The following is a 26,829-nucleotide window of genomic DNA, read 5'->3' on the forward strand; positions in this document are numbered from 1 at the left end:
TGGCTGAGCTGAAATTAACCATCAATTTCAAAAAGCCCGCCAATTTCAGAGCGTAAAATAAGTTTCAAGAAAATCTCATTTCCCTCCAGCAATTTAAGAATCTCTCTCTTTATAATCTCCATTATTTCCTTCTCCTCAGCTCATATCTCAGGCTGTTTCACATTCAGGTTCATTCTCTGATCTGTCTGTAAACGGGCGGGAATAAAGCCCCGGTCATTGCTTTCCGGAACGGGACAAAGTCCAGCTTCAATTTCAAAAATCCCGCCAGTTCCGGCCCGGTGAACCGCTCCTCAAACAGAAACTTCACATCGAACTGATAATTGAATGAGGGTAGGAAATAAAGAGCGAGCAGAGAGGACACAGCGGGAGAGGGAGTGAGGAGGGATTTTACTCTGAGCGGAGAATGTAATGTCTGGGGAAAGACTCTGTATCACCGCCTGTTCATTTATACCGTGAAACCGGGAATTCCGCTCCTTCTCTCGGGATGGCCGAGAACCCCGGCCGTTGTTTCTGATCTCCCTGTATCGAGTGTTGGGGAATCTCCCCATACTAATTAAATATCAGAAACTGATTCCCCATCCCGAGATCTCTCCTCTCCCCGTTCCCAGGTCAGTGCTCTCTCTGTGAGGCGGTGGGTGGCTCTTAGAAGAGCCTTTGTTTTGTGTCCGGTTTGAAAGTGTCGAGTTGTTCAGCCGCCGAATCCATAGAGAGTGCGGCCCTGCCGTTTCAGAGCGTACACCACATCCATGGCAGTGACCGTCTTGCGCTTGGCGTGTTCAGTGTAGGTGACCGCGTCCCTGATCACATTCTCCAGGAAAACCTTCAGCACCCCGCGGGTTTCCTCGTAGATCAGACCCGAGATCCGCTTGACACCGCCACGGCGAGCCAGGCGGCGGATGGCTGGTTTGGTGATCCCCTGGATGTTATCACGAAGCACTTTCCGGTGCCGCTTGGCTCCGCCTTTGCCCAGTCCTTTGCCTCCTTTACCTCTGCCAGACATGATGATTCTTCACTAAAATCACTGCTGAATGAATAACGAACTTATGCTCGTTCCGTTTTTATGCAGCCTGCACCGACCGGACTGAGAAAGAAAGAGGGTGAGACAGGGAGGGGAGGAGACAGAGTGAGATATTAAACAGGGAGGGGAGGAGACAGTCAGAGTGACGGATAGAGCGGAGAGCGGCCTCTGATCTTCCAGCTCCACCTCCAGCTTTCTCCGCCCGCCAATTTCAAACCGTTTATCGATAATTGAACCGAAACACAGCGCTCCGCACAAACCCTGACAGACTCGGGCTTCATATTCAAGGATTTCCAGAAACCGGGAGCTTTTAAATAAGCCCCGTTACAATTAAGTCAGTAATATTCCTGCCTAAATACAATCCCTTCTATAACAAGTCAACCCGCCTCCTTCCATTTCAGTCCCAGACCCGATTCGATCTCCCCACACATCCCCTCCCAGACGGGTTCAGCAGTTTACAAACACTTTATTCCAGCTGATTTGGAGAATCTCATGTGTTGGGGTTTGAATTGTGATAGCGGCGGATCTCCGCCAGTTTTACCCTGTCACGGACTCTCGCCCTGAATCTGTGAGAAAAAATGAACTGGGACTGGAGCCGAACACACGCCAGTTCCAGTGAGGCCCGGCCCGGACATCCCTTTCTCTCTATTTTATTTCAGACAGTGGGGGTGGGGCGGGAACAGCGAATGTCAGCGAGTCACCAGGACCCTGGGTTTATTTGAAATGATTTCTGTCTGAAATCTGAGCCCGGCCCCGGGACAGGAATCATCCGATTCCGGGATCAGCTCTTTTCTGAGAGACGTGGGTGGCTCTGAGAAGAGCCGTTGGGTTCAGATGGTCACAAGTTGCACTTGATTTTTTATTTCTTTTTGCCCGCTGCTTTCTTAGGCTTTGCTGACTTCGGCTTGGGCTTGGCCCTCGGTTTTTCCACCTTCTTTGCCTTCGCCTTCACTGTCTTGGGGGTCTTGGGCTTCTTAGCCGCCGCTTTCTTCTTAATTGGTGATTTCGCCGCCTTTTTCGTGGTCGATTTCTTCGCCGCTGGTTTCTTGGCGGCTGATTTCTTGACCGCTGTTTTTTTGGCCGCTGGTTTCTTTCCGGGAGATTTCTTGGTCACTTGTTTCTTCACCTTCTTGACCACTTTTGCCTGGGTTTCCTTCTTAGCGACTCTGAAGGAGCCCGAGGCGCCCGTGCCCTTGATCTGCACCAGGGAGCCTTTTTCCACATTTCTCTTGATACTTAATTTGATCTGGGACCGGTGCTTCTCCACATCCAGGCCTTTGGTAGCCAGAACCTTCTTTATCGCGGCCAGGGATATCCCCTTGCGATCCTTGCAATCCCCCACAATCTTGAGGATCTGTTCTCCCAACGGGGGACCGGTGGACTTGGGTCTGGGAACCGCCTTCTTCTTCTTGGGAGCCTTGGGTGGAGCGGCGGCGGCAGGAGGTGCCGTTTCGGCGGCTGCAGTGTCTGTCATGTCCGGGACTCTGTCGAAAATCTCTCTGACAGTCAGAGCTGGGTCAGAAATGAAACGAGAGGCGGCGGCACAGAGCAACTTAAAGGCACAGAGCGGACGGGGCGGAGACATCCTGCTGTCAGCTCCCGGCCCCTCCAGCCTCTCTGTGTTTCTCTCTCCTCTTAAACTCCCCGATTCCAATTCAAATCGGGCACTCCAGAGTCCCAGACTAGCCCCTTCCTATCTCTAACACCGGGATGTTTGCTGTCGAAAAACTTTCACCGGAATTAAAAGCACCAGTTTCGATTTAAACCCGTTTCATTGCTGCACTGATCGCGCTCTCTCACCCGATCGCTGACATGATCTCCGTTTTTCGGCTGAAATCTTGAATTGATCTGAAACTTTACCTTAAATTTCCACTTCGGAACTCGGCAGGGGAGGAGGGCGATCCTTTGACAGGGATTTTTTAAAATTTTACTCAAAAGGGACTCGGAAATCTGGCGATGAGACCGGCCACACAAACACAGTGACATTAATCTAACCCACCCGCCCCTTTAACACACTCTCTCTGACACACTGTTCACATCTTCACATTCACAGGACAAACTGTTCGCCAGATTGACAATTCCCGGGACAGGCTTTCCTCCCCGCTCGGCCTGTGCTGCAGATTCTCGGGGGTTAGTTGTAGTTTCCCAGCTCAGTAAATGTTAAACACTCTGAGGCCGGCGCTCCTCACAATGTCTGGTCCCCAGTTTCAGGGACAGGAGTCAATCACAGCTGTGGTTGTGATTATCCATATCTGGTTTTACATTATTACATTGTCTGCACACAGAAATATGTTTGGTTGAGGCGATAATACAAATAATCCGCTCTGGGCTCCTCCAGTCTCTCTGTCTTTCTCTCCCTCCTCCAAAACTGACTGACAGACAATAGTAACTGGTGTCCCATCCGTCCCATTCTAAACACCCAGAGACGGCCAGTTACTGAATAAATTCAACATTCATAGGCAGTCCAGTGTCAGACAGTTACAGGCTGTTTCTCTCCACCTTTCCTTACTCGACTGGAGACTGATAAATGCACCGTCAGACCGGCTCATATATAATAGAAGGGACAGTGACTGTCTCACCAACAGCACCGGAGGTCTGTTCACAGACACAGAATCAGTCTTTACCTTCCTACAGGGTGTTCATATTATGCTCAATGACACTATCCCGCTCTCATGTACAGCACTAGAGATAGAGAAATACAGACGGACAGATAAAGAGACAGACAGAGACAGGCAGACAGACAAAGTATCATTCTCACACTTCCTCTCAGTGTGTCCGTTTCACACTCAGCAAACAGTATCCCACCTTCGTGTACAGCGCCAGAGAGATACAGACAGGCAGAGTATCAGCCATACGCTTCCCATCAGTGTCTCTGTATCACGCTCAGCAGGACTATTCCACCTTCATATGTTGTACAAAAGAGAGAGAGAAACTGACCTGCAATGTCCCGTTTTCACCCAGTAACAAATTGGAAAATTCTCCATTCCAATTGCCATTCCAAGCTGGAGTGACAGAAGATGCAGTCTCATCTCTCACTGATATTATTTCAGAGACAGACACATTATTAATCCCACTCTCAGGGACAGTGTCACACATTTAACCCTCTGTTGCATGTTGTACCCTCTGCAATTTTGCAGCTCAGGGCCCTTCTGCATTTCTCTCAGTGACCGAGATTTTCACTCCGATTGAAATAATCTGGGACTGTTGCCGTCAAATATTAATCCAACACGGTCCCAGCAAATACACCGACTCCCACTTTCCTCCCATGTTTCTCCAGGATTGGTTCGAGGAATCCGGCCTCCCGTTACGGAGTCACAAGTTTCTTTATCAGTAAAGGGACCAAGAATGAACAGAACAAATTGGCTCATTTCACAGCCGCTCACTTTATCTCTGAAAGACTCTTTACCATCAAAAGATACCGAGAGAAACAGCAGGGATGGAAACATCTCGTTTAATAGTTAGAGATTGTAAAGTCAGTCTGGATTCCAGCGTTAGGCACTGGTGGAATCCCATCTGTTTTCCATTCTGGTGCCTGTTCCTGCACTGCCTGTGGACCCCATTCCCTCTGACCTTTCCCCCAGACCCACTTCCTTTGCTCAGACTCGGAAAAATTCCAATTGGGGAAAGTTTCCATCGATTTTTGTATTGGGAATTAAACCAGATATCTGCGCATGCGCGACGCAGCCCCGCCCCCAGTGCTGGATGTTGGTGAGCAGAAGAGCGCATGCGCGCTCCCCTCCCCCAGCTCGGCCTGTGGGCGCCATTCCCTCAGTGAGCGGAAGAAGATGGTTTAAAACAGCCGGGAATGGAGAGATCACGGCCCCCGGGGGAAGGGAGCAAAGAGCAGCCTCGTTACAGCAGCTCATCGCTTCGGGACCGTGTCCGCAGATGGGCTCAGAGATCGGCATTGAGTCCGGGGGAAGGTCAGGGGGAGTCCGGGGGCTGTTTGTAAGAGGCGGAGTGGATCAGGAACTGGTCCCGGAACATGGAGTGAGCGGGGGAAAGGAGAGGTCATTCTCGGGCTGTGTGTGTCCAGGGTGTGTCCAGGGTAAGGGAGAGAGAATGGGAAGAACCTGATATTTAAAATCATTGCTGCTTTCTCTCCCCAAATCAGTCGTGAATGTTCCATGTTTAGTTCCAGTCTCACCCTGTTACTGGACAGTGAACAGTCAGGATGTGGGGAGTTATACAAACAGTATCTATTGCAGGCATCAAGTGAGAAGTGTGAAGGACACATTTTCAACAGCGGTTGTTTGGTTTGGGGTGAACGGTTAGTCCCATGGGAGAGGAGTTGAGAAACCTGACCTGTAGAAAGGTCCCTGCCCCATCGGGTAGTCCCATTCACTGATCAGTGCAGGGGTTGGGTTGTGTCTGGATGTCACTAAATTGTTTTAAAATCGTCCAACACACCTGGTGTGCAGAAGCTGAGTGCTGCAGTGCTGCAGTGGAGTCAGACATTGACACTGTTTCTATCACTGGTTTTCATTTGTGGATATTCAAAATGATCATTAACAGAGATATCAAACTGATCACTTTTGTATTTTCTACCTCACCTGTTCCTGAGTCACAAGAGATAATTTTCTTTCTACAGGCAAATCCTTGAAGGATCCAGAATAAATGTGATCTTTCCTCCACCCGAGGCACTGGAAACAGTGCAGCCAGCTCCTTCTCACACACAGTAAGTACATTATCACTCACAGAGCACAGAGACACAGACAGGTCATCAGTTCCACAGTCTCAGACAGCAGAAGTAGTCAGTCCCACACTGATCTTAAATTCCAGAGACACATTTTCAATCCAACAGAGCAGGTGAAGTCGATACTGTTCCATTTCTCCCAAACTCAGTCCCGCTGACAGGGAAATACAAAAATCCCATTCAAAATCACACTCTCAGATTGAAAGGCACTGTGTCAATCTCACAATAGGGCAACATTAAATACCAGATAGAAATCACACATGGCACCCGATTGAAAGGCACAGAATGAATCCCAATAATGTACCCTGAGATTCCAATTGAATACCACCCCACAACTCAAAAATGTGAGTTTAATACATGCAGTACCCATTCGATTAATGTATCATGAGGTACAAACTGCAGACATGTCCAGAACTCATGTAGAGTATCAGACTGAGAAATGCTGTGACAGTGTAACCTGAGAAACAAATTAGAAACCAGTTTATAATACACTCATAGTATGAGATGTAAAGATACAGTATCAATTCTATTAGTGCACACTGAGATACACATTACATACCAGTCCAAAAATCTCTCTCAATATTAGACTGAAAGACACAGTATCGATTACAATAGAACAGACTGAGCTACACATTATACACCAATTCAAAAATCACTATATCAGTTTGTAATATATGTTATCATTCACAATAGTACACAAAAAAAATTGATTTAATAGTAGTCCAAAAAGCACACAAATTATCTGATTAAAAACCTCCAGCACGAAATCCTAAAGTTTATCCATATTTATCAATAAAATGAGAAAAACTATTTAAACATGAAGATATTAAAGCTACAGTATTGAACACCGTAATGTAATGTGAGAAAATAATTACAGACAGATACAGAATAAATCTCGCACTCATGTATGGTACCACAGTTGACAGAGAATGAATCCCCCACTCTCATAATGTACCAGAAACTGGCAGATAAAGTATGAATCCCACACTCACACAGCATCAGAGACTGCATATATCGAATGAATCGCAAACTCAAACACACTACTGACAAGATACACAATGAATCCCACACAGTATCACGGACTGAGAGATACAAAATGAATCTCTCAGTCACCTACATTAGTGCAGGCTGAGTTACAAATTAGGGACCAGTCCACAAATCTCAGTGTCAGATTGAACGATACAGTACCAATTCCATTAGTGCAGACTGAGCTGCATATTAAACACCAATACAAAAGACCAATACAGATTCAGACTGAAATATACAGTATTCCATTGATGCAGACTGAGCTGCACATTGTATATAAGTTCAAAAATGTCACCATATCAGTTTGGAAGATACACTAAATCACAATTGTGTTCACATTGATGCAGATTTAATCGTAGCCAAAAAGTGCAGTGATTCTCTGATTATAACCTACAGCATCACATTTTAAAGTATATAATTATCTACCACTTAAACACTGGGAAAAATTAGTTATACATTTATGTATTAAAGATACAGGTTTGAACGCCATGCTGTAAACTGAGATACAAATTAGATACAGATAAAGAATGAATCTCATACTCAGATCCAGTGCCAGAGACTGACATACAGAATGAATCCCTCACTCACACAATGTACCACTGACTGACAGATACAGAACGAATCCCACACTCACACACTGTAGCACAGACTGACAGATACAGTATATATATATATCACTCATATACAGTATCAGAGATTGATGGAAATGGAATGAATGTCTCACTCACATACAGCACCAGACACTGACAGTAATGGAATTAATCCCAAATTCACACACGGTGCCAGAGACTGACAGGAACAGAATGAACCTCATTCAGATACAGTACAAGGGACTGACATATATAGAATGAATCCCACACTCACACAAAGTACCACAGACTGACAGAATCAGAATGAATCACTAAGTCAAATCACTGCAGACTGAGTTACACATAACATGCCAGTCCAAAAATCTTAGTGTCAGATTGAAAGATAATGTATCAATTTCATTAGTGCAGACTGAGCCAAACATTATATAGCAGTCCAACACTGTCAGACCTTATCAGACTCAAAGATACAACATCAATTCCATTAGCATGTACTGAGCCACATGTTACACACCAGTCCAAAAATCTCATACAGTAACAGACTGATAGATACATTATCAATTCTATTAGTGCAGGCTGAGCTATATATTACATTCCAGTCCAAAAATCTCACAGTGTCAGACTGAGATACAGAATTAATTCCATTATTATAGACTGAGCTACACATTATATACCAGTTAAATAATTTCACCATGGACAGATTGAAAGGTACATTATCATTCACAACAGAGTTCAGAGATGAAGATGTAATACTACTCCAAAACTCACACACATTGTTTGATTAAAGAAAATCCAAAAGTGTATCAATATTTACAAATTAAACACTTGATAAAAAACTGCATAGCCTTTAAAGTATTAAAGATATAGTTTCATATACAATAATATAAACTGAAATAAGAATACAGAATGAATCCAGACTTGCACATTGTCTCATAGACTGAATTATAGAATGAAACCCAGACTGAGATAAATTAGCTGAGACTGACAGATACAGAATGTATCCTAAACTCATATACAGTATCAGAGACTGACAGATACAGAATGAACCCCACATTTGCATGCAGCACCAGAGACAGACAGAAACAGAATGAATCCCACACTCACATACAGTACCAGAGACAGACAGATACAGAATAAACCCCATACTCATGTACAGTACCAGATACAGACAGGTAAAGAATAAACCCCACACTTATATACAGCACCAGAGACAGACAGAAGCAGAATAAACCTGACATTCGCATACAGTACCCGTTACAGACCGATACAGAATAAACCCCACACACGTACAGTACCACAGACTGACAGGCACAGAATGAATCCCACAATCACACACAGTACCAGAGACTGACAGATACAGAATAACCCTCATTCATATACAGTACCAGAAACAGACAAATAAAGAATAAACCCCACACTCATTTGCAGTACCAGAGACAGACAGATACAGAATGAATCCCAAATTCACATACAGTACCAGAGACTGACAGATACAGAATGAATCCCAAATTCACACAAGGTACCAGAGACTGACATATACTGAATAAACCCCACATTCACATACAGCACCAGAGACTGACAGAGACAGACAGATACAGAATGAATCCCAAATTCATACACAGTACCAGAGACAGACATATACTGAATAGACCCCACATTCAAACAGTACCAGAGACAGAGAGACACAGAACAAAAAACACACTCATTTCCAGTATCAGAGACAGACAGATACTGAAAAACTCCAAACTCATGTACAGTGAGACTGACAGACACAGAATAAACCCCACACAGGTACAGTACCACAGACTGACAGGCACAGAATGAATCCCACACTCACACAGTACCAGAGACTGACAGATGCAGAATAAACCCCACACTCATGTACAGTATCTGAGACTGACAGAAACAGAATAAACCCCACACTCACACACAGCACCAGAGACTGATAGGCACAGAATGAATCCCACACTCACACACAGTACCAGAGACTGACAGATACAGAATAAACCCCACACTCATATGCAGCACCAGAGACTGACAGATGGAGAATAAACCCCACACTCACACACAGCACCAGAGACTGACAGATACAGTATATACCCCCCACTCATATGCAGCACCAGAGACTGACAGATAGAGAATAAACCCCACACTCATATGCAGCACCAGAGACAAACAGATACAGTATATACCCCCCACTCATATGCAGCACCAGAGACTGACAGATACAGAATAAACCCCACACTCATATACAGTACCAGAGACTGACAGATACGGAATGTGTGAATTTGGGATTCACAGTATTGGAGACAGACAGATACAGAATAAAGCCCAACCTGTACCAGAGACAGATAAATGCAAAATAAACAACAAACACATCGACAGTATCGGAGATAGATGGATGCAATGCAGAATAAATCCCACACTGACACACAGTACCAGAGACAGACATAGACAGAATAAACCCCACACTCATATACAGTACCAGAGACTGATAAATACAGAATAAACCCCACACTCACACACAGTACCAGAGACAGACAGATACAGAATGAAAGCTGCACTCACACACAGTACCAGAGACAGACAGATACAGAATAAAACCTACACTCACACACAGTACCAGAGACTGACAGATACAGAATAAACCCCACACTCATATACAGTACCAGAGACTGACAGATACGGAATGTGTGAATTTGGGATTCACAGTATCGGAGACAGACAGATGCAGAATAAACCCCAAACACATCTACAGTATCAGAGACACACAATTACAGAATAAACCCCACACTGACACACAGTTCCAGAGACTGACAGATACAGAATAAACCTCACACTCATGTACAGTATCAGAGACTGACTTATACAGAATGAATCTTATACTCACACACAGTACCAGAGACTGACAGATACAGAATAAAGCCCAACCTCATATACTGTACCAGAGACAGATAAATACAAAATAAACAACAAACACATCGACAGTATCGGAGATAGATGGATGCAGAATAAATCCCACACTGACACACAGTACCAGAGACAGACATAGACAGAATAAACCCCACACTCACACACAGTACCAGAGACAGACAGATACAGAATGAAAGCTGCACTCACACACAGTACCAGAGACAGACAGATACAGAATAAAACCTACACTCACACACAGTACCAGAGACTGACAGATACAGAATATACCCCACACTCATATACAGTACCAGAGACTGACAGATACGGAATGTGTGAATTTGGGATTTACAGTATCGGAGACAGACAGATACAGAATAAACCCCAAACACATCTACAGTATCAGAGACACACAATTACAGAATAAACCCCACACTGACACACAGTTCCAGAGACTGACAGATACAGAATAAACCTCACACTCATGTACAGTATCAGAGACTGACTTATACAGAATGAATCTTATACTCACACACAGTACCAGAGACTGACAGATACAGAATAAAGCCCAACCTCATATACTGTACCAGAGACAGATAAATACAAAATAAACAACAAACACATCGACAGTATCGGAGATAGATGGATGCAGAATAAATCCCACACTGACACACAGTACCAGAGACAGACATAGACAGAATAAACCCCACACTCATATACAGTACCAGAGACTGATAAATACAGAATAAACCCCACACTCACACACAGTACCAGAGACAGACAGATACAGAATGAAAGCTGCACTCACACACAGTACCAGAGACAGACAGATACAGAATAAAACCTACACTCACACACAGTACCAGAGACTGACAGATACAGAATAAACCCCACACTCACACACAGTACCAGAGACAGACAGATACAGAATGAATCCAACACTCACACACAGTACCAGAGACAGACAGGCACAGAATAAACCCCACACTCACACACAGTACCAGAGACAGACAGGCACAGAATAAACCCCACACTCATACACAGTACCAGAGACTGAAAAATACAGAATAAACACCAAACGTTTGTACAGTATCAGAGACTGACAGATACAGAAGAAACCCCACAATCATGTAAAGTGCCAGGTAAAATTGTTTGGTTCGTGAGTGTCTGTAAATGAAGGAAACATGGTGTCTGGTAAGGGAGTGTCTATACATGAAGGAAAAACGGTGAAGGGTCAGGGAATATCTATAAATGAAAGAGAAATGGTGACAGGTCAGGGATTGTCCATGAATGAAGGTGAAATGGTTTCTGGTAAGGGAATATTATAAATGGGAGAAGACATGGTGACAGGTCAGGGAGTGTCTAAAAATGAAGGCGAAATGGTGACGGGTTACGGAGTGTCCATAAAGGAGGGAGAAATGGTGACAGGAGGCAGAGTCTGTAAATGATGGAGAAATCGTGACTGGTCAGGGGGTGTCTGTAAATGGAGGAGGAATGTTGACTGGTCCGGGAGTGTCTGTAAATGAAGGAGAATTGTTGACAGGTCAGGTCGTGTCCATATCTGAAGGAGAAACAGTAATGGGTCAGGGAGCGTCTATTAATGAAGGGAAATGCTGACGGGTCAGGGAGAGTTTGTAAATGAAGGAGAAATGCTGAAGGGTCAGAGAGCGTCTATAAATGTAGGAGAAATTGTGTTTGATCAGAGAATGTCTGAAAATGAAGGCGAAATGGTGACTGGTCAGGGAGAGTCTGTAAATGAAGGAGGAATGGTGATTGGTCCGGGAGTGTCTGTAAATGAAGGCGAAATGGTGACTGGTCAGGGGGTGTCTGTAAATGAAGGAGAAATGGTGACTGGTCAGGGGGTGTCTGTAAATGAAGGAGGAATGGCGATTGGTCAGGGAGAGTCTGTAAATGAAGGAGGAATGGTGATTGGTCCGGGAGCGTCTGTAAATGAAGGCGAAATGGTGACTGGTCAGGGGGTGTCTGTAAATGAAGGAGAAATGGTGAGTGGTCAGGGGGTGTCTGTAAATGAAGGAGAAATGGTGACTGGTCAGGGGGTGTCTGTAAATGAAGGAGGAATGGTGATTGGTCAGGGGGTGTCTGTAAATGAAGAAGGAATGGTGATTGGTCCGGGAGTGCCTGTAAATGAAGGCGAAATGGTGACTGGTCAGGGGGTGTCTGTAAATGAAGGAGGAATGGTGATTGGTCCTGGAGTGTCTGTAAATGAAGCAGGAATGGTGATTGGTCCGGGAGTGTCTGTAAATGAAGCAGGAATGGTGATTGGTCAGGGGGTGTCTGTAAATGAAGGAGGAATGGTGATTGGTCAGGGGGTGTCTGTAACTGAAGGAGAAATGGTGATTGGTCAGGGGGTGTCTGTAAATGAAGGAGGAATGGTGATTGGTCAGGGGGTGTCTGTAAATGAAGGAGGAACGGTGATTGGTCCGGGAGTGTCTGTAAATGCAGGAGAATTGTTGACAGGTCAGGTCGTGTCGATATCTGAAGGACAAAAAGTGATGGCTCAGAGAGTGTCTATTAATGAAGGGACATGCTGACGGGTCAGGGAGAGTTTGCAAATGAAGGAGAAATGCTGAAGTGTCAGGGAGCGTCTATAAATGTAGGAGAAATTGTGTTTGATCAGGGAGTGTCTGAAAATGAAGGAGAAATTGTGATAGGTCAAGGAAAATCTTTAAATGAAGGAGAAATGGTGACTGGTCAGGGAGAGTCTGTCGCCAAAATTGGGAGATATCACAGATGGACGGCATACAGGCAGCTATAGGGAGGGACATTGTGTGGAAATGAGGGGCAGAGCATATGCACACAGTCAGAGTCAGCATATTCAGGAGAGGAGAGGGGAATCAGTGAGTGTAGAACTGAATCCAACCAGAGTCAGCAACTTCAGGGGAGGAGAGGGAGGGGAACCAGTGAGTGCAGAACTGAACCCAGTCAGAGTCAGCACCTTCAGGGGAGGAGAGGGAGGGGAACCACTGAGTGTAGAACTGAACCCAGTCACAGTCGGGATCTTCAGGAGAGAGAGAAAACTTAAATAGAAGGAAAAATGTTGGAGGTGGTGCGATGGGTTTGGGTTTCAGCAGAGGGAGGAGGGTGAGTGTGTGGGACGGGGATTTACAGTTTGGGGGAATGAGCGGGAAGAATGTTCTATTGAAACTAGAATTGCCTGTTCTGAATTTCTATCCTGTATTCACAGTGAGGACTTTTGTTATCTCCTTTTACAGGGTATTAGAAGGGGCGGATTTGCAGACGAGAAACTCAAACCAAACATCACGTCAAGATCTGACTCCATTCACCAGCACCTGAAGATTATCGGCCTTAAAATGTCGGACAAATGTTGATCTGTTCTATCTGTGGGAAAAGATTTCAAACATCACTGTAATTTGGAATAGCAGCGAGACACACACACCCGATTGAGAGTGTTCCAGTGCACTGACTGTGGGAAGAGCTTTCACCAGTTACACAGCCTGAAAAAAAACATCACACCATTCACAGTGGGGAGAAACGAGACACGTGTTCTCTGTGCAGACGAGACTTCCACTGATCTCCAACGTGGAGAGACATGAGGACACCCGCAACATGGAGAAACTGGGGAAATGTGGGGACTGTGGGAGGGGATTCAGTTACTCATCCCGGCTGGAAACTCATCGACGCAGACACACTGGGGAGAGGCCGTTCACCTGCTCCGTTTGTGGGAAGGGATTCACTCAGTCATCCCACCTCATTGAACATCAACTTGTTCACACTGATAAGAGACTTTTTAAATGTTCTGTCTGTGAGAAGAGCTTTAAAAGAAAAAGTGATCTGCTGACACACCAACGTACTCACACTGGGGAGACGCCGATCACCTGCTCCGTGTGTGGGAGTGGATTCACTCAATCTTCCCACCTCATTGAACATTAAATTGTTCACACTGATAAGTGTCTTTTTAAATGTTCTGTCTGTGAGAAAAGCTTTAAAAGTAAAAGTGATCTGCTGATACACCAACGGGTCCACACTGGGGAGAGGCCGTTCACCTGCTCTGTGTGTGGGAAGAGATTCACTCGATCATCCCACCTGCTGAGTCACCAGCGGGATCACATCTGATTCCAGGAGTTGGATTCTGCTGTTATTGCTGCTGTTAATCACATCCAGGACTGAACCATGTTCATTCTGACAGTTGGGGGTTGTTTTTGATGTTAATAATCCCTTTAACTGGGCTGGAGTTTAGTATTCTGTCCAAGTGTCAAATGAATCAGCTTTCTTTCAAACAAAGTGTTTCTAGTCCTTCATATCTTGATGATAAGAATCATAGAAGTTTACAACATGGAAACAGGCCCTTCGGCCCAAAATGTCCATGTCGCCCAGTTTATACCACTAAGCTAGTCCCAGATGCCTGCACTTGGTCCATATCCCTCTATACCCATCTTACCCATGTAACTGTCCAAATGCTTTTTAAAAGACAAATTTGTACCCGCCTCTACTACTGCCTCTGGCAGCTCGTTCCAGACACTCACCACCCTTTGAGTGAAAAAATTGCCCCTCTGGACCCTTTTGTATCTCTCCCCTCTCACCTTAAAGCTATGCGCCCTCGTTATAGACTCCCCTACCTTTGGGAATAGATTTTGACTATCTACCTTATCTATGCCCCTCATTATTTTATAGACTTCTGTAAGATCACCCCTAAACCTCCTACTCTCCAGGGAAAACAGTCTCAGTCTATCCAACCTCTCCCTATAAGTCAAACCATCAAGTCCCGGTAGCATCCTCGTAAATCTTTTCTGCACTCTTTCTAGTTTGAGGACTTATGATGAAGTGTGTGGAATCCTGAGTTCCTTCACCTTTTCAAAAGATGGATCTACAAGATGTCCAAGTCTGACAGGACAGAAAATTGTATTATATCACAGGGTCCACTTCAATCAGCCTGAGCAGATTTCCACTACACTTGTGTGAAAAAGAGCTTCCTAATTTCAATCCGAGACGCCCTAGCTCTAAATTTAAGTTTATGTCCTCTTGTTCTGGATTCCCCCACTGGAGAAAATAGTTTCTATTTCGACCCTATCGAGCCCCTTTATAATTTTAAATCCCTGGATCAGATCACCCCTCAACCTTCTAAACTCAAGTGAATGGAAACCAAGTTTATCCAGCCCGAGTATCATTCTGGTGAATCTGCACTGTCCCCCCTCCAAGGCCAATATATCCTTGGTGAGGATCAGTACTCCAGAGGGGCTCTGACCAAGACTCTGTAGAACTGAAGCATCACTTCCTTCCCTTTGTATTCCAGCCCTGGAGATAAAGGCCATTAATCTGTGATTGCTTTTTGTATCTGTGCACTCGCCTTTAGTGATTTGTGTACATGGACACCCAAATCCCTTTGCTCCTCCACCGTTCCCAATCTCTCACTTTAAGAAAATACTCCAATGTTTCCTTTTTGCATCCAAATTGAATGATCTCACTCTTCCTCACATTGAACTCCATCTGCCGCAGTTTGTCCATTCACTTAAACAGTCCCTTTGTAACTTCCTGCTCCCATCTACACCACTTACTGTGCCTCATAACTTTGTGTCATCTGGAAACTTGGATCTACAACTCTCTATTCCTTCATCCAATTTATTGATAAATATGGTGAAAAGCTGAGGCCCCAGTGCAGATCCCTGGGAACACCACTTGTCATATCCCACCAATCAAAGAACTTTCCCTTTATCCCTACTCTCTTCTCCGACCTCCCAATCAATTACAACCCATGTCACAAGGTCACTTTCAATTGTGTGCATTTTATTTATTCTATTAATCTCTTGTGCTGAACCTTATCAAATGCCTTCTGGAAGTCCACATAGACAACATCCATAGACACTCCCCTGTCCACCTTGTTGGTTTCCTCAACAAATCCAGCTAAATTAGTCAGACATGACCTACCCTTCACAAATCCAAGTTGACTCTCTTTGACCAGCTCAATTTGTGTCTCATGATAGATTTCAGTAAGTTCCCCACAACCGACGTTAAAATGACAGGTCTGTATTGTCCTGGTTTCTCCCTCCCTCCTTTTTTAAATAACGGAGTGACATTTTCAACATTTATATCCAAAGGCACAATTCCTGAGTCCAGAGAGCTTTGGGAAATTATAACTAATGCATCTCTAATTTCCCCAACTGTTTCCTTTAATACGATGGGGTGGATACCGTCAGGTCCGAGAGCAGTCTCCGTGGAGGGGGGTTATCACCTTTTACCTGAATACACCGATATTTTCGCCCACATTCATGTTAGTGTTTGGCGAACACTGTCTGATGTCTTTCACACACCTGTCGAACCTTGGGGTCAGAGGCGTAGGAGGTAATTTCACCTTCACTGCTTGGGCGGTAAACTGACGGAGCAGAAATTAAAATCGGGCCGGTTCTATAAGGGGCGGGTGATCCGCTCGACCAGTTCAGCCCCCAGCGATGGTGAAAATTTCCCTCCACGTGTTGTGAACCGGTGCAGTTTGAGACAATGGACCAACTTGTGGGCTTCGAAGATTGATATTAGGGCGGAGGTCAGGAAAAGTGTGGCCGATTTTAACTATCCCCGCCTGGCGGAAATGGGGTGGTAGAGGCGAGTAAATGGTGTCAGGTCACTTACCGCCCCTTTAACGTTGGAGTTCCTGCCTCCGTCATCGTGGGTCGGGTCCTGAGAAGAGCGGCCGGAGCAACACCCACCTGTTTCCGGGTCAGACCACGTGTAATATGTAAATCAGAGTATTATGACGTATCTGGGACAGTATTTAAATTTGGTGACGAATGGGAGGAGGAGCCGCCCTATCGATGGGCATTGAGTGATCCAGAACACTGAGAAGTTTATTTTTAACTTATATTTTTTGGAGTAAGGATGAGCCGGAGAGCTTTCCCTTGGCCTGCTGAGGCCGTGAGAAATCTCCCGGCCCCTGATCGTCTCAGAAATGTATCAGGAGGTTTCCTTATTGATCTGTGTAACCAGGCCCAGCCTCATGTCCCATTAAACTCCCTGCAGTGAGTAAACATTGCTGCCCAGCAGCTCAGAGAGGAAACGATCTCCGGAACTCCCCACTGGAGTTTGAAATTACATTAATATTTTACCAGTTAGTAACGGTCCGGGTGTTGGTCCATTATTATTCTGTTCTGGTCAAAACAAATGTCCCAATGAACAGGACGCTGTCTGACCCTGACAGCTCACCCTCAGTCCATCCCACCGGGCAGGCTGTATGATGGGAAATAATCATCAATCGAAAAGGAGGATTTGATTTTATTCATTTCAGGATTAAACATTTAATATTGAAATCATATTATTTCCAGACTAATAACAGCAAATAATTTCATGTTAGAATCACATCTTGTCGGGTAAAATATAATTCCTGTCTGCTTTTTTCCAAATTTATTTCAAGTATTCGATTGATATCAGTTACTTTAGTGAACTCATTGATGTCAATAGATAGTAAAATCAAGCGCGGTGAATAACGGGCGCCCGATCCGCTACCGCCCGTCTTAGGCCACCGCCAAACGTGAAACTCTAATTGACTCTAATTAACTTTTTATTTAATTTCGGATGGAAAGACTTCAGACGTTTCTATGATTTAACTAATGTAACAATTAGATTCAGTGGGTATTTCACCCCGTTCTTCAGCTCCTCTCTGAATTTAGTCTGGGTCACAGCATAAATACACGTGTTGGTGCAGGAACTGAGAAGTTGAAGCATGAATCCGGCTGACTCAATGTCACTGACCGTATAGAACTGGGCGTCTGTTATACGCAGAGAGATAAAATAAAAAACTTCTGCGCTCCATAACAATATAAAACTGCCTGATATACAGAAGAGTAAAATAATGGATTTCCTTCGGTTCTCCATCTCTGGATCATTGTGATTCTCTCCATTGCTGCGGCCCCGGAGTCCCCTGCGGACTCTATTGGCCGCTAAAACGTGCCTGGCGGTGAGAACATTGAACAGTAAAATCAGAATGAATGGGAGACAAGGCATTAATGCAAGATGAAACAAGTCAAACGCAGCAAATGTGGGTGAAGTGAAAAATGTAGGTTTGAAGACACAACCCCGGGGTACATTGTCCATTATATATTCCGGGTCTACTGCAAAGTACCAGGGAATGCTTAGTAAACAGCTCAGCGCACTCACCACCCCGATAACAACAGCCGCTGTTTTCTCGGTGCAATATTTTGTTTTCAGCTTCTGACAACAAATGGCCACAAATCGATCAAAGGTGAAAACCACTGTGAACCAGACAGAGGCCGCCGTGGCTGTTAGAATCAGGAAGAAAATGAAACGACACACGGGGGTAATGGTCAAGAATGAAACTGGGAAATAAATATCAGCAATGCGCCACATTATGACATCAGTGATAACGACCAGGAGATCGGCCGCCGCCATTCCCACCAGGTAGCGAGTGATACATTTGGAGAGTCCGCACTTCCCTCGGGACAGGATCACAATCGCCACCAAGTTAACTGTAAGAGAGAGAAACAGAAGCAGAGAAATTACTGTTCAGACCTGGAGACAAAGCAGCAGTTTGAGAGGATCAGGGTGAAATTTCCAGCTTTGTTGCTGCATCAAACGGTGGGAACTGATTTACTGACCTGGGCAGCGCTTTCGGACAGAGAAATGTTTTTAAATACAATGATCAATAAGGAATTGGGAAATTGATACAGAAAGTTAACAAAGTGAGCATCGGATCCACTGGAGGAGCCGAGTGAGGGGGCAGTGCCGGTGGGAAAGTGGGAGGTGTTTTACTGAGTGGGAATCCAACGGGTGAAATCCAGATTTGGGCTCCTGATGGACGGGAAAGTGAGCGAGGGTCGGGAAGGTAAGGGGACAGGGGGAGGTGCTGCTGATTTGTTGCTCTGGGTTGAGAGAGCTGACAGGGGCCAGCTCAAAACGGGAAAGACCGAGATCCGAGTCGGTGAGTTTGAAACTTCGAATACGCATGGAAAAGGCAGCTGGAGGCGGAGCCAGTGATTGAAATTGGGAGGGAGACAAAGAAAATTGACACGTCGGAGGGGAGGGGAGTCAGGAGCAGTTGGTTTGGGAAAGAGGATAAACAGAAGCAACAGATTAGATGAGAGTGGGAGGAGAGGCGGGGATTCACAGGGAGAGACTGCAACAGAATGTTAGGGGAAATCAAGTCTACAGGTCTCAGTAACACAAAGCAATTTACAAATTCAACTTTTAACGTCCGTGGTTATTGGTGTCAGGGAACAGCTCGTTGGTTACATAATGTTTCAATAAATTTACTTTTCACATTCAATTGCAATTAAACTCGAATGTATTCTTTAAGTTAGCCTCGTTCTTTATTGAACTAAGTTGACATATAGCTTCCAGAGTATAGTATCCTAATAAATCAATGCGATCAAGAAATCACTGATTTTATTATTTAAATACATTTCAATTATGTTTATATATTCAATCAGTAAACAAGTAAAAGGAACATTCACATAAACAGACTGAGGACCTGATAGCGATAAACACACCCGGAGAGAGTACAATAAAACTCTCACAATCTGACAACATCCTGATAACACTTTCAATTCACATTTCATCTTCATAATTATACTGGAAGTTTCAGCAGTTCATTCCGATGAATTATTCTCAACGCTGCCGTTCCCCCTCTCTCCACATCTCATTCTCTTTGTTTGTGTGACTTTCTCTGTCTCTTTCTCTCCCGTCCCTTCTCCACCTCCCTTCTCGTTTTCCTTCTCAGTCGCGTTCTCGATCGTTCCTCTCTGTCTCTCCGCACTCTCTCTACTCTCTTTCTCAATGTCGCTTTTCACACCCGAGTAAATCCTAACATCCTGCGCCTGCTTTCTCTTCACCAGCCCCGTGTTCCAACGATCCTATTCTTAATGTCAGTTTGTTCAATGGTGAAGCCTCTGTGAACAGTTTAATGTTTCTACAGATCATTCAAGTCTCCACCTGTTCACCTACACTGTTCACTTCATCTACAATGTAAGGAATAAAGAGAATCGAATGCCTCTTCCAGACACACCTCACAATAATTGAAATTCCTTCTCCTGAATTACAAAGTACAGCGTTAGATGGCGGCATTGTTCAATTAACAAAACGCCAACATCACCGCTGCTGCAAAAAATCTACAGATAAATAGAAGGGCTCATGATTCCAACAGATAAAGTGCAAACTGATACAAAATAAGCTCAAAACATTGCATTTTACAGTGAATTCATCGACAGTGAAGCAGAGAATGAGATGTGAAAGAATCAGCAGCAAACTCAGTTCAGTAACCAGAACTCTGGAGCTTCTTCAGATACACACACAATGAAATAATATTTCATAAGAGTGATAACTAATAAATACATTGAAATCCCAGTTAAACTGAACCATGTTATTGTGGGGGGAGGACATTGCGCTGCCTCCTTGTAACACTGAGACCGTGAGCTGTCTCATTATCAATCACTGAAAACACATTGATGAAAAAAATTCCAGGTCAGATTAGTTCCACAACATGAAACTGTTAACAGCTCCTGATGGTCTGATACCAGCTCTTAGCCCTGACATCTGATTCCAATAATTCAAGTGCAGAGAATAATCGAGTAACAAAGCCAGGGTTGGATAAACAAAGTTCACTATAGATACAATGCAATTGCTACAGGTCCGACCGTTTGAAGCGTCGACCATTACTCCACAATAAATTCAGTGCACAGAATAATTCAGTAACAATGCCAGGGTTGGATATGCAAAGATCATAAAATCATGCAGAACCCTGGTTAGAGCGCACCTGGAGTACTGTGAGCAATTCTGGGCACCGCACCTTCGGAAGGACATATTGGCCTTGGAGGGAGTGCAGCGTAGGTTTACTGGAATGATACCCGGACTCCAAGGGTTAAATTACGAGGAGAGATTACACAAATTGGGGTTGTATTCTCTAGAGTTTAGAAGGTTAAGGGGTGATCTGATCGAAGTTTATAAGATAATATGGGGAACGGATAGGGTGGATAGAGAGAAACTATTTCCGCTGGTTGGGGTTTCTCGGAGTAGGGGGCACAGTCTAAAAATTAGAGCCAGACCTTTCAGGAGCGAGATTAGAAAACATTGCGACACACAAAGGGTGGTAGAGATTTAGAACTCTCTTCCGCAAACGGCAATTGATACTAGCTCAATTGCTAAATTTAAATGTGAAATAGATAGCTTTTTGGCAACCAAAGGTATTAAGGGATATGGGCCAAAGGCAGGTATATGGAGCTAGATCATAGATCAGCCATGATCTGAGCGAATGGCGGAGCAGGCACGAGGGACTGAATGGCCTACTCCTGTTCCTATGTTCCTATAATAGATATAATGCAGCTCCTACAAGACCAAGCGTTTTGAATTTAATGACATACCATTATTCAACAATATATTCAGTACAGAGAACAATCCAGTAAAAGTGCAAGGGTTGGATATACAATGTTCATTACAGATATAATGCAGCTCCTGCAAGACTGAAAGAGCAGAGACTTTAAACCTTCCATCATTCAACTGATATAAGAGAAGAGGTGACTGCGCAAAACATAATGGGAGAAAGAATAATTAGCCAAATACAGCAGCACAGTTAACACCGATTTGCAATATTCACAGATGAGATGACGGCTTACCTGGAACTCCAATGGCTGCAAGAACAGGATAGTAAATGCGTTCGATCTGCAACAATACTGGATATTCCATTTCTGTGAGAAGCGGTGACTTCTGTTGATCTGAAAACCGCAGCTCCAGAAGGCACTCTGGGCTGATACATTGCAACGAGCTTAATTTATACAGGGGATTAATCTCCACTGACACGGTTATACCCCTGATCATTGCTATTAGTTACAGTCACCTGAACAAACATATTACATCAGCAGCTTTGTCTCCCATGTAAATAATGACGAGAATATATCACAAACATCTCAAAGTCCAGCACATTATCTTAATGAGACCTCTCTCAGGAATAAAGTTAAAAGCTGTGCTCATAAAGGACTGGTCCAACAATCATGAGCGGCTCCATTTGCAGTTTTCATATAATTGTATTGACTAAGGAGACAGTAACGGAACATTTAGATAAGCATAATTTAATAGGACAAAGTCAGTATGGCTTTATGAAGGGGAAGTCATGTCTGACAAATTTGCTTGAGTTCTTCGAGGATATAACGTATAGGGTGGATAAAGGGGAACCAGTGGACATAGTGTATTTAGACTTCCAGAAGGCATTCGACAAGGTGTCACATAAAAGATTATTACTTAAGATAAAAAATCACGGGATTGGGGGTAATATTCTGGCATGGGTGGAGGATTGGTTATCGAACAGGAAGCAGAGAGTTGGGATAAATGGTTCATTTTCGGACTGGCAACCAGTAACCAGTGGTGTTCCACAGGGGTCGGTGCTGGGACCCCAACTCTTTACAATCTATATTAACGATTTGGAGGAGGGGACCGAGTGCAACATATCAAAATTTGCAGATGATACAAAGATGGGAGGGAAAGTAGAGAGTGAGGAGGACATAAAAAACCTGCAAGGGGATATAGATAGGCTGGGTGAGTGGGCGGAGATTTGGCAGATGCAATATAATATTGGAAAATGTGAGGTTATGCACTTTGGCAGGAAAAATCAGAGAGCAAGTTATTTTCTTAATGGCGAGAGACTGGAAAGTACTGCAGTACAAAGGGATCTGGGGGTCCTAGTGCAAGAAAATCAAAAAGTTGGTATGCAGGTGCAGCAGGTGATCAAGAAAGCCAACGGAATGTTGGCTTTTATTGCTAGGGGGATAGAATATAAAAACAAGGACATATTGCTGCAGTTATATAAGATATTGGTGAGACCGCACCTGGAATATTGCATACAGTTTTGGTCTCCATACTTAAGAAAAGACATACTTGCTCTCGAGGCAGTACAAAGAAGGTTCACTCGGTTAATCCCGGGGATGAGGGGGCGGACATATGAGGAGAGGTTGAGTAGATTGGGACTCTACTCATTGGAGTTCAGAAGAATGAGAGGCGATCTTATTGAAACATATAAGATTGTGAAGGGTCTTGATCGGGTGGATGCAGTAAGGATGTTCCCAAAGATGGGTGAAACTAGAACTAGGGGGCATAATCTTAGAATAAGGGGCTGCTCTTTCAAAACTGAGATGAGGAGAAACTTCTTCACTCAGAGGGTAGTAGGTCTGTGGAATTTGCTGCCCCAGGAAGCTGTGGAAGCTACATCATTAGATAAATTTAAAACAGAAATAGACAGTTTCCAAGAAGTAAAGGGAATTAGGGGTTATGGGGAGCGGGCAGGAAATTGGACATGAAGCTGAGTTCGGATCGGTCAATGCCCTGTGGGTGGCGGAGAGGGCCCAGGGGCTATGTGGCCGGGTCCTGCTCCGACTTCTTGTGTTCTTTAGATTTGTGGTTGGGATCAGATCAGCCGTGATCTTATTGAATGGCGGAGCAGGCTCGAGGGGCCGATTGGCCTACTCCTGCTCCAATTTCTTATGTTCTTATGTTCTTATGACAGGTAACGTTAGCGAAATGGCAGAAATATTGAGGTTTGGGGACTTCTACTGGCCGGATGCAGAACTGCAACAGTTGGAACAAATTGCTGAAACCAGACAATGTGCAGTGTGAGCGTGATTGTGATTGGTGGCAGCTACAAAATCTGATTGGATATCTGATGAAACCAATCAGAGAATGAAAGTAAATGTTATGTGTCATCACGCCCAATCGTCCAATCACAATCATTGCCTTCCCCCATCCCTCATTACCATAGGGCTGTGGGGCTGCCTATTTAATCCGAGCTCGGAGCGGATTTGGGTCATTTCTGGGTCTGAAATTGAGTTTGAAAATGCCTGAGGACAAGAAAGCAGCTCCCAAGAAGGGCGCCAAGAAAACCTTGAGTAAAGCACCAGCCAAGGGCGGCAAGAAGCGGAGAAAGTCGAGGAAGGAGAGTTACTCCATCTACGTCTACAAAGTGATGAAGCAGGTTCACCCCGACACCGGCATCTCCTCCAAGGCCATGAGCATTATGAACTCCTTTGTGAACGATATTTTCGAGCGCATCGCGAGTGAGGCTTCCCGCCTGGCCCATTATAATAAACGGCGCACCATCAGCTCCCGGGAGATCCAGACGGCCGTGCGCCTGCTGCTGCCCGGGGAACTGGCCAAGCACGCCGTGTCGGAAGGGACAAATGTAAACAATTTTACAACACCAAGTTATAGTCCAGCAATTTTATTTTAAATTCACAAGCTTTCGGAGATTTTCTCCTTCCTCAGGTAAATGTTTCAAGATCTCCTTGAAGCCTACGCATTTATACATAATTGAATAATACATGGTGTTTACAGACTGCCCCTGCAACTGCCCGTTGCCAAGGCAATCAACGTGTTCAGACAGAGAGGTGTCAGCTGCAGAACCGCCGAATACACATTCAACAAAAAAACAAACAGGGAAAAAAAACAGAGAAAAAAAAACACAGAGAGAGGCAGAAACATCCGGAAGGCAGAGAGAGCCAGCAAATGACCCATTATATTAAAAACAGATAACATTTGTTCGCTGGTGGGGTAACGTGTAGCGTGACATGAACCCAAGATCCCGGTTGAGGCCGTCCTCATGGGTGCGGAACTTGGCTATCAATTTCTGCTCGACGATTTTGCGTTGTCGTGTGTCTCGAAGGCCGCCTTGGAGTACGCTTACCCGAAGGTCGGTGGATGAATGTCCATGACTGCTGAAGTGTTCCCCGACTGGGAGGGAACCCTCCTGTTTGGCGATTGTTGCGCGGTGTCCGTTCATCCGTTGTCGCAGCGTCTGCATGGTCTCGCCAATGTACCATGCTCTGGGGCATCCTTTCCTGCAACGTATGAGGTAGACAACGTTGGCCGAGTCACAGGAGTATGAACCATGCACCTGGTGGGTGGTGTCATCTCGTGTGATGGTGGTATCTGTGTCGATGATCTGGCATGTCTTGCAGAGGTTACCGTGGCAGGGTTGTGTGGCGTCGTGGACGCTGTTCTCTTGAAAGCTGGGTAGTTTGCTGCGAACGATGGTCTGTTTGAGGTTGGGTGGCTGTTTAAAGGCGAGTAGTGGAGGTGTGGGGATGGCCATAGCGAGGTGTTTGTCCTCATTGATGACATGTTGAAGGCTGCGGAGAACATGGCGTAGTTTCTCCGCTCCGGGGAAGTACTGGACGACAAAGGGTACTCTGTTGGTTGCGTCCCGTGTTAGTCTCCTGAGGAGGTCTATGCGATTTTTTGCTGTGGCCCGTCGGAACTGTCGATCGATGAGTCGAGCGTCATATCCCGTTCTTACTAGGGCGTCTTTCAGCGTCTGTAGGTGTCCATCGCGTTCCTCCTCGTCTGAGCAGACCCTGTGTATTCGCAGGGCCTGTCCATAGGGGATGGCCTCTTTGACGTGGTTAGGGTGGAAGCTGGAAAAGTGGAGCATCGTGAGGTTGTCCGTGGGCTTGCGGTAGAGTGAGGTGCTGAGGTGCCCGTCTTTGATGGAGATTCGTGTGTCCAAGAAAGAAACTGATTCTGAGGAGTAGTCCATGGTGAGCTTGATGGTGGGATGGAACTTGTTGATGTTATCGTGTAGTCTCTTTAGTGATTCCTTGCCGTGGGTCCATAGAAAGAAAATGTCGTCGATGTATCTGGTGTATAGTGTTGGTTGGAGGTCTTGTGCAGTGAAGAAGTCCTGCTCGAACTTGTGCATGAAAATGTTGGCGTATTGGGGTGCGAATTTGGTCCCCATGGCTGGGACAAAGGCGGTGACCAAGTACACCAGCTCCAAGTAAAACTCCACAACGTACTGAAAAAAAACAACGGCTCTTTTAAGAGCCACCCACAACCTCTCTGAAGGAGCTGCATTTCCTATATATTTACTTAGGATTGTTCTAATACTGCAATATTATTCCAATCTTATTATGAAGTGATACTGTAACTGCCCCGTTGAAATCCCTAACCCATAAACTGATCCGCTCCTTCCCCTTTGCTTCGCTCTTAAAGCGTTACAATTCTGTCTCACTCCCTTCGTGTTTCATTTAACTGTAAGAATCCAGTCTCCGAATGTTTACGAGCTGATGTGAAAATCCTCACATCAACAGCAAACCCACCCCTTGCAGAAACACAGCGGAATCGGGTCAGAATGAGAGCTCCGTCCGGGTCCGTCTTTTCACAGAAACACTCCCGGCCCTGTGAGAAGGGATCAATCTATAACGTGTCACTTTTATAAAGAATAAATTGAAACGTGTCCCTTCACGGAATGCTGTGAATGGGGATTTAGTCCCGAACGGTACAGTTTGAAAGCGATGAAAGAATGAGCCATAATTTAAAGCAGATTTTAAAATAGCTCCAGCGATTGGTGACGGGTAGCGCTGAATAAGACAAGATAAAAAGAACGGGTTTAAAATCTTGTGCTCAGGGCGACATTGATCGAAATCCGGTCCTTTACTACACTGAAATTGGCGGGCTTTTTGAAATTCATCAAATTCCTGGTCTGACCGTTGAGGCTGGTAAATCCCGCCCTCTTCTGATTCCCAGCTATCTGATTGGTTAATGAAATAGGCAAATGAGGTGTGTTAAAGAACAACCAATCAGATGACCTTTCAGTCTATAAGAAGGGTCAATACGGAAATCATTCTTCATTC

At 44.8% G+C, this 26,829-nt stretch overlaps 3 protein-coding genes across 8 annotated transcripts in view; 1 reads left to right on the forward strand and 2 right to left on the reverse strand.

Annotated features, from left to right (window-relative positions):
* LOC137318393 (zinc finger protein 3-like) overlaps positions 1–26,829 on the reverse strand; it is a 626,361-nt gene that overhangs the window by 129,907 nt on the left and 469,625 nt on the right. The gene's annotated exons all lie outside the window — the stretch shown is intronic.
* The window catches only part of LOC137318443 (zinc finger protein 229-like), a 54,870-nt gene that overhangs the window by 13,396 nt on the left and 14,645 nt on the right, over positions 1–26,829 (forward strand). The window lies entirely within an intron of this gene.
* On the reverse strand, positions 1,878–22,030 carry LOC137318354 (histone H1-like). Its single transcript, XM_067981240.1, has 2 exons — positions 21,829–22,030; positions 1,878–2,476 (listed from the first exon to the last, which is right to left on the reverse strand). The coding sequence occupies exons 1-2, from the start codon at positions 22,028–22,030 to the stop codon at positions 1,878–1,880; spliced, it is 801 nt and encodes a 266-aa protein (XP_067837341.1).

Source organism: Heptranchias perlo, unplaced genomic scaffold (genome assembly GCF_035084215.1).
Source record: "Heptranchias perlo isolate sHepPer1 unplaced genomic scaffold, sHepPer1.hap1 HAP1_SCAFFOLD_70, whole genome shotgun sequence".
In the NCBI taxonomy this organism is placed as follows: Eukaryota; Metazoa; Chordata; class Chondrichthyes; order Hexanchiformes; family Hexanchidae; genus Heptranchias; species Heptranchias perlo.

Excerpts from the sequence above, each read along its gene's own strand:
- LOC137318354 (XM_067981240.1), bottom strand. The coding sequence starts at position 22,030 with ATGATCAGGGGTATAACCGTGTCAGTGGAGATTAATCCCCTGTATAAA. Across the intron at positions 2,477-21,828 it reads TGCAGCCATTGGAGTTCCAG|CCGCCGAAACGGCACCTCCT; the intron begins GTAAGCCGTCAT and ends CAGACACTGCAG.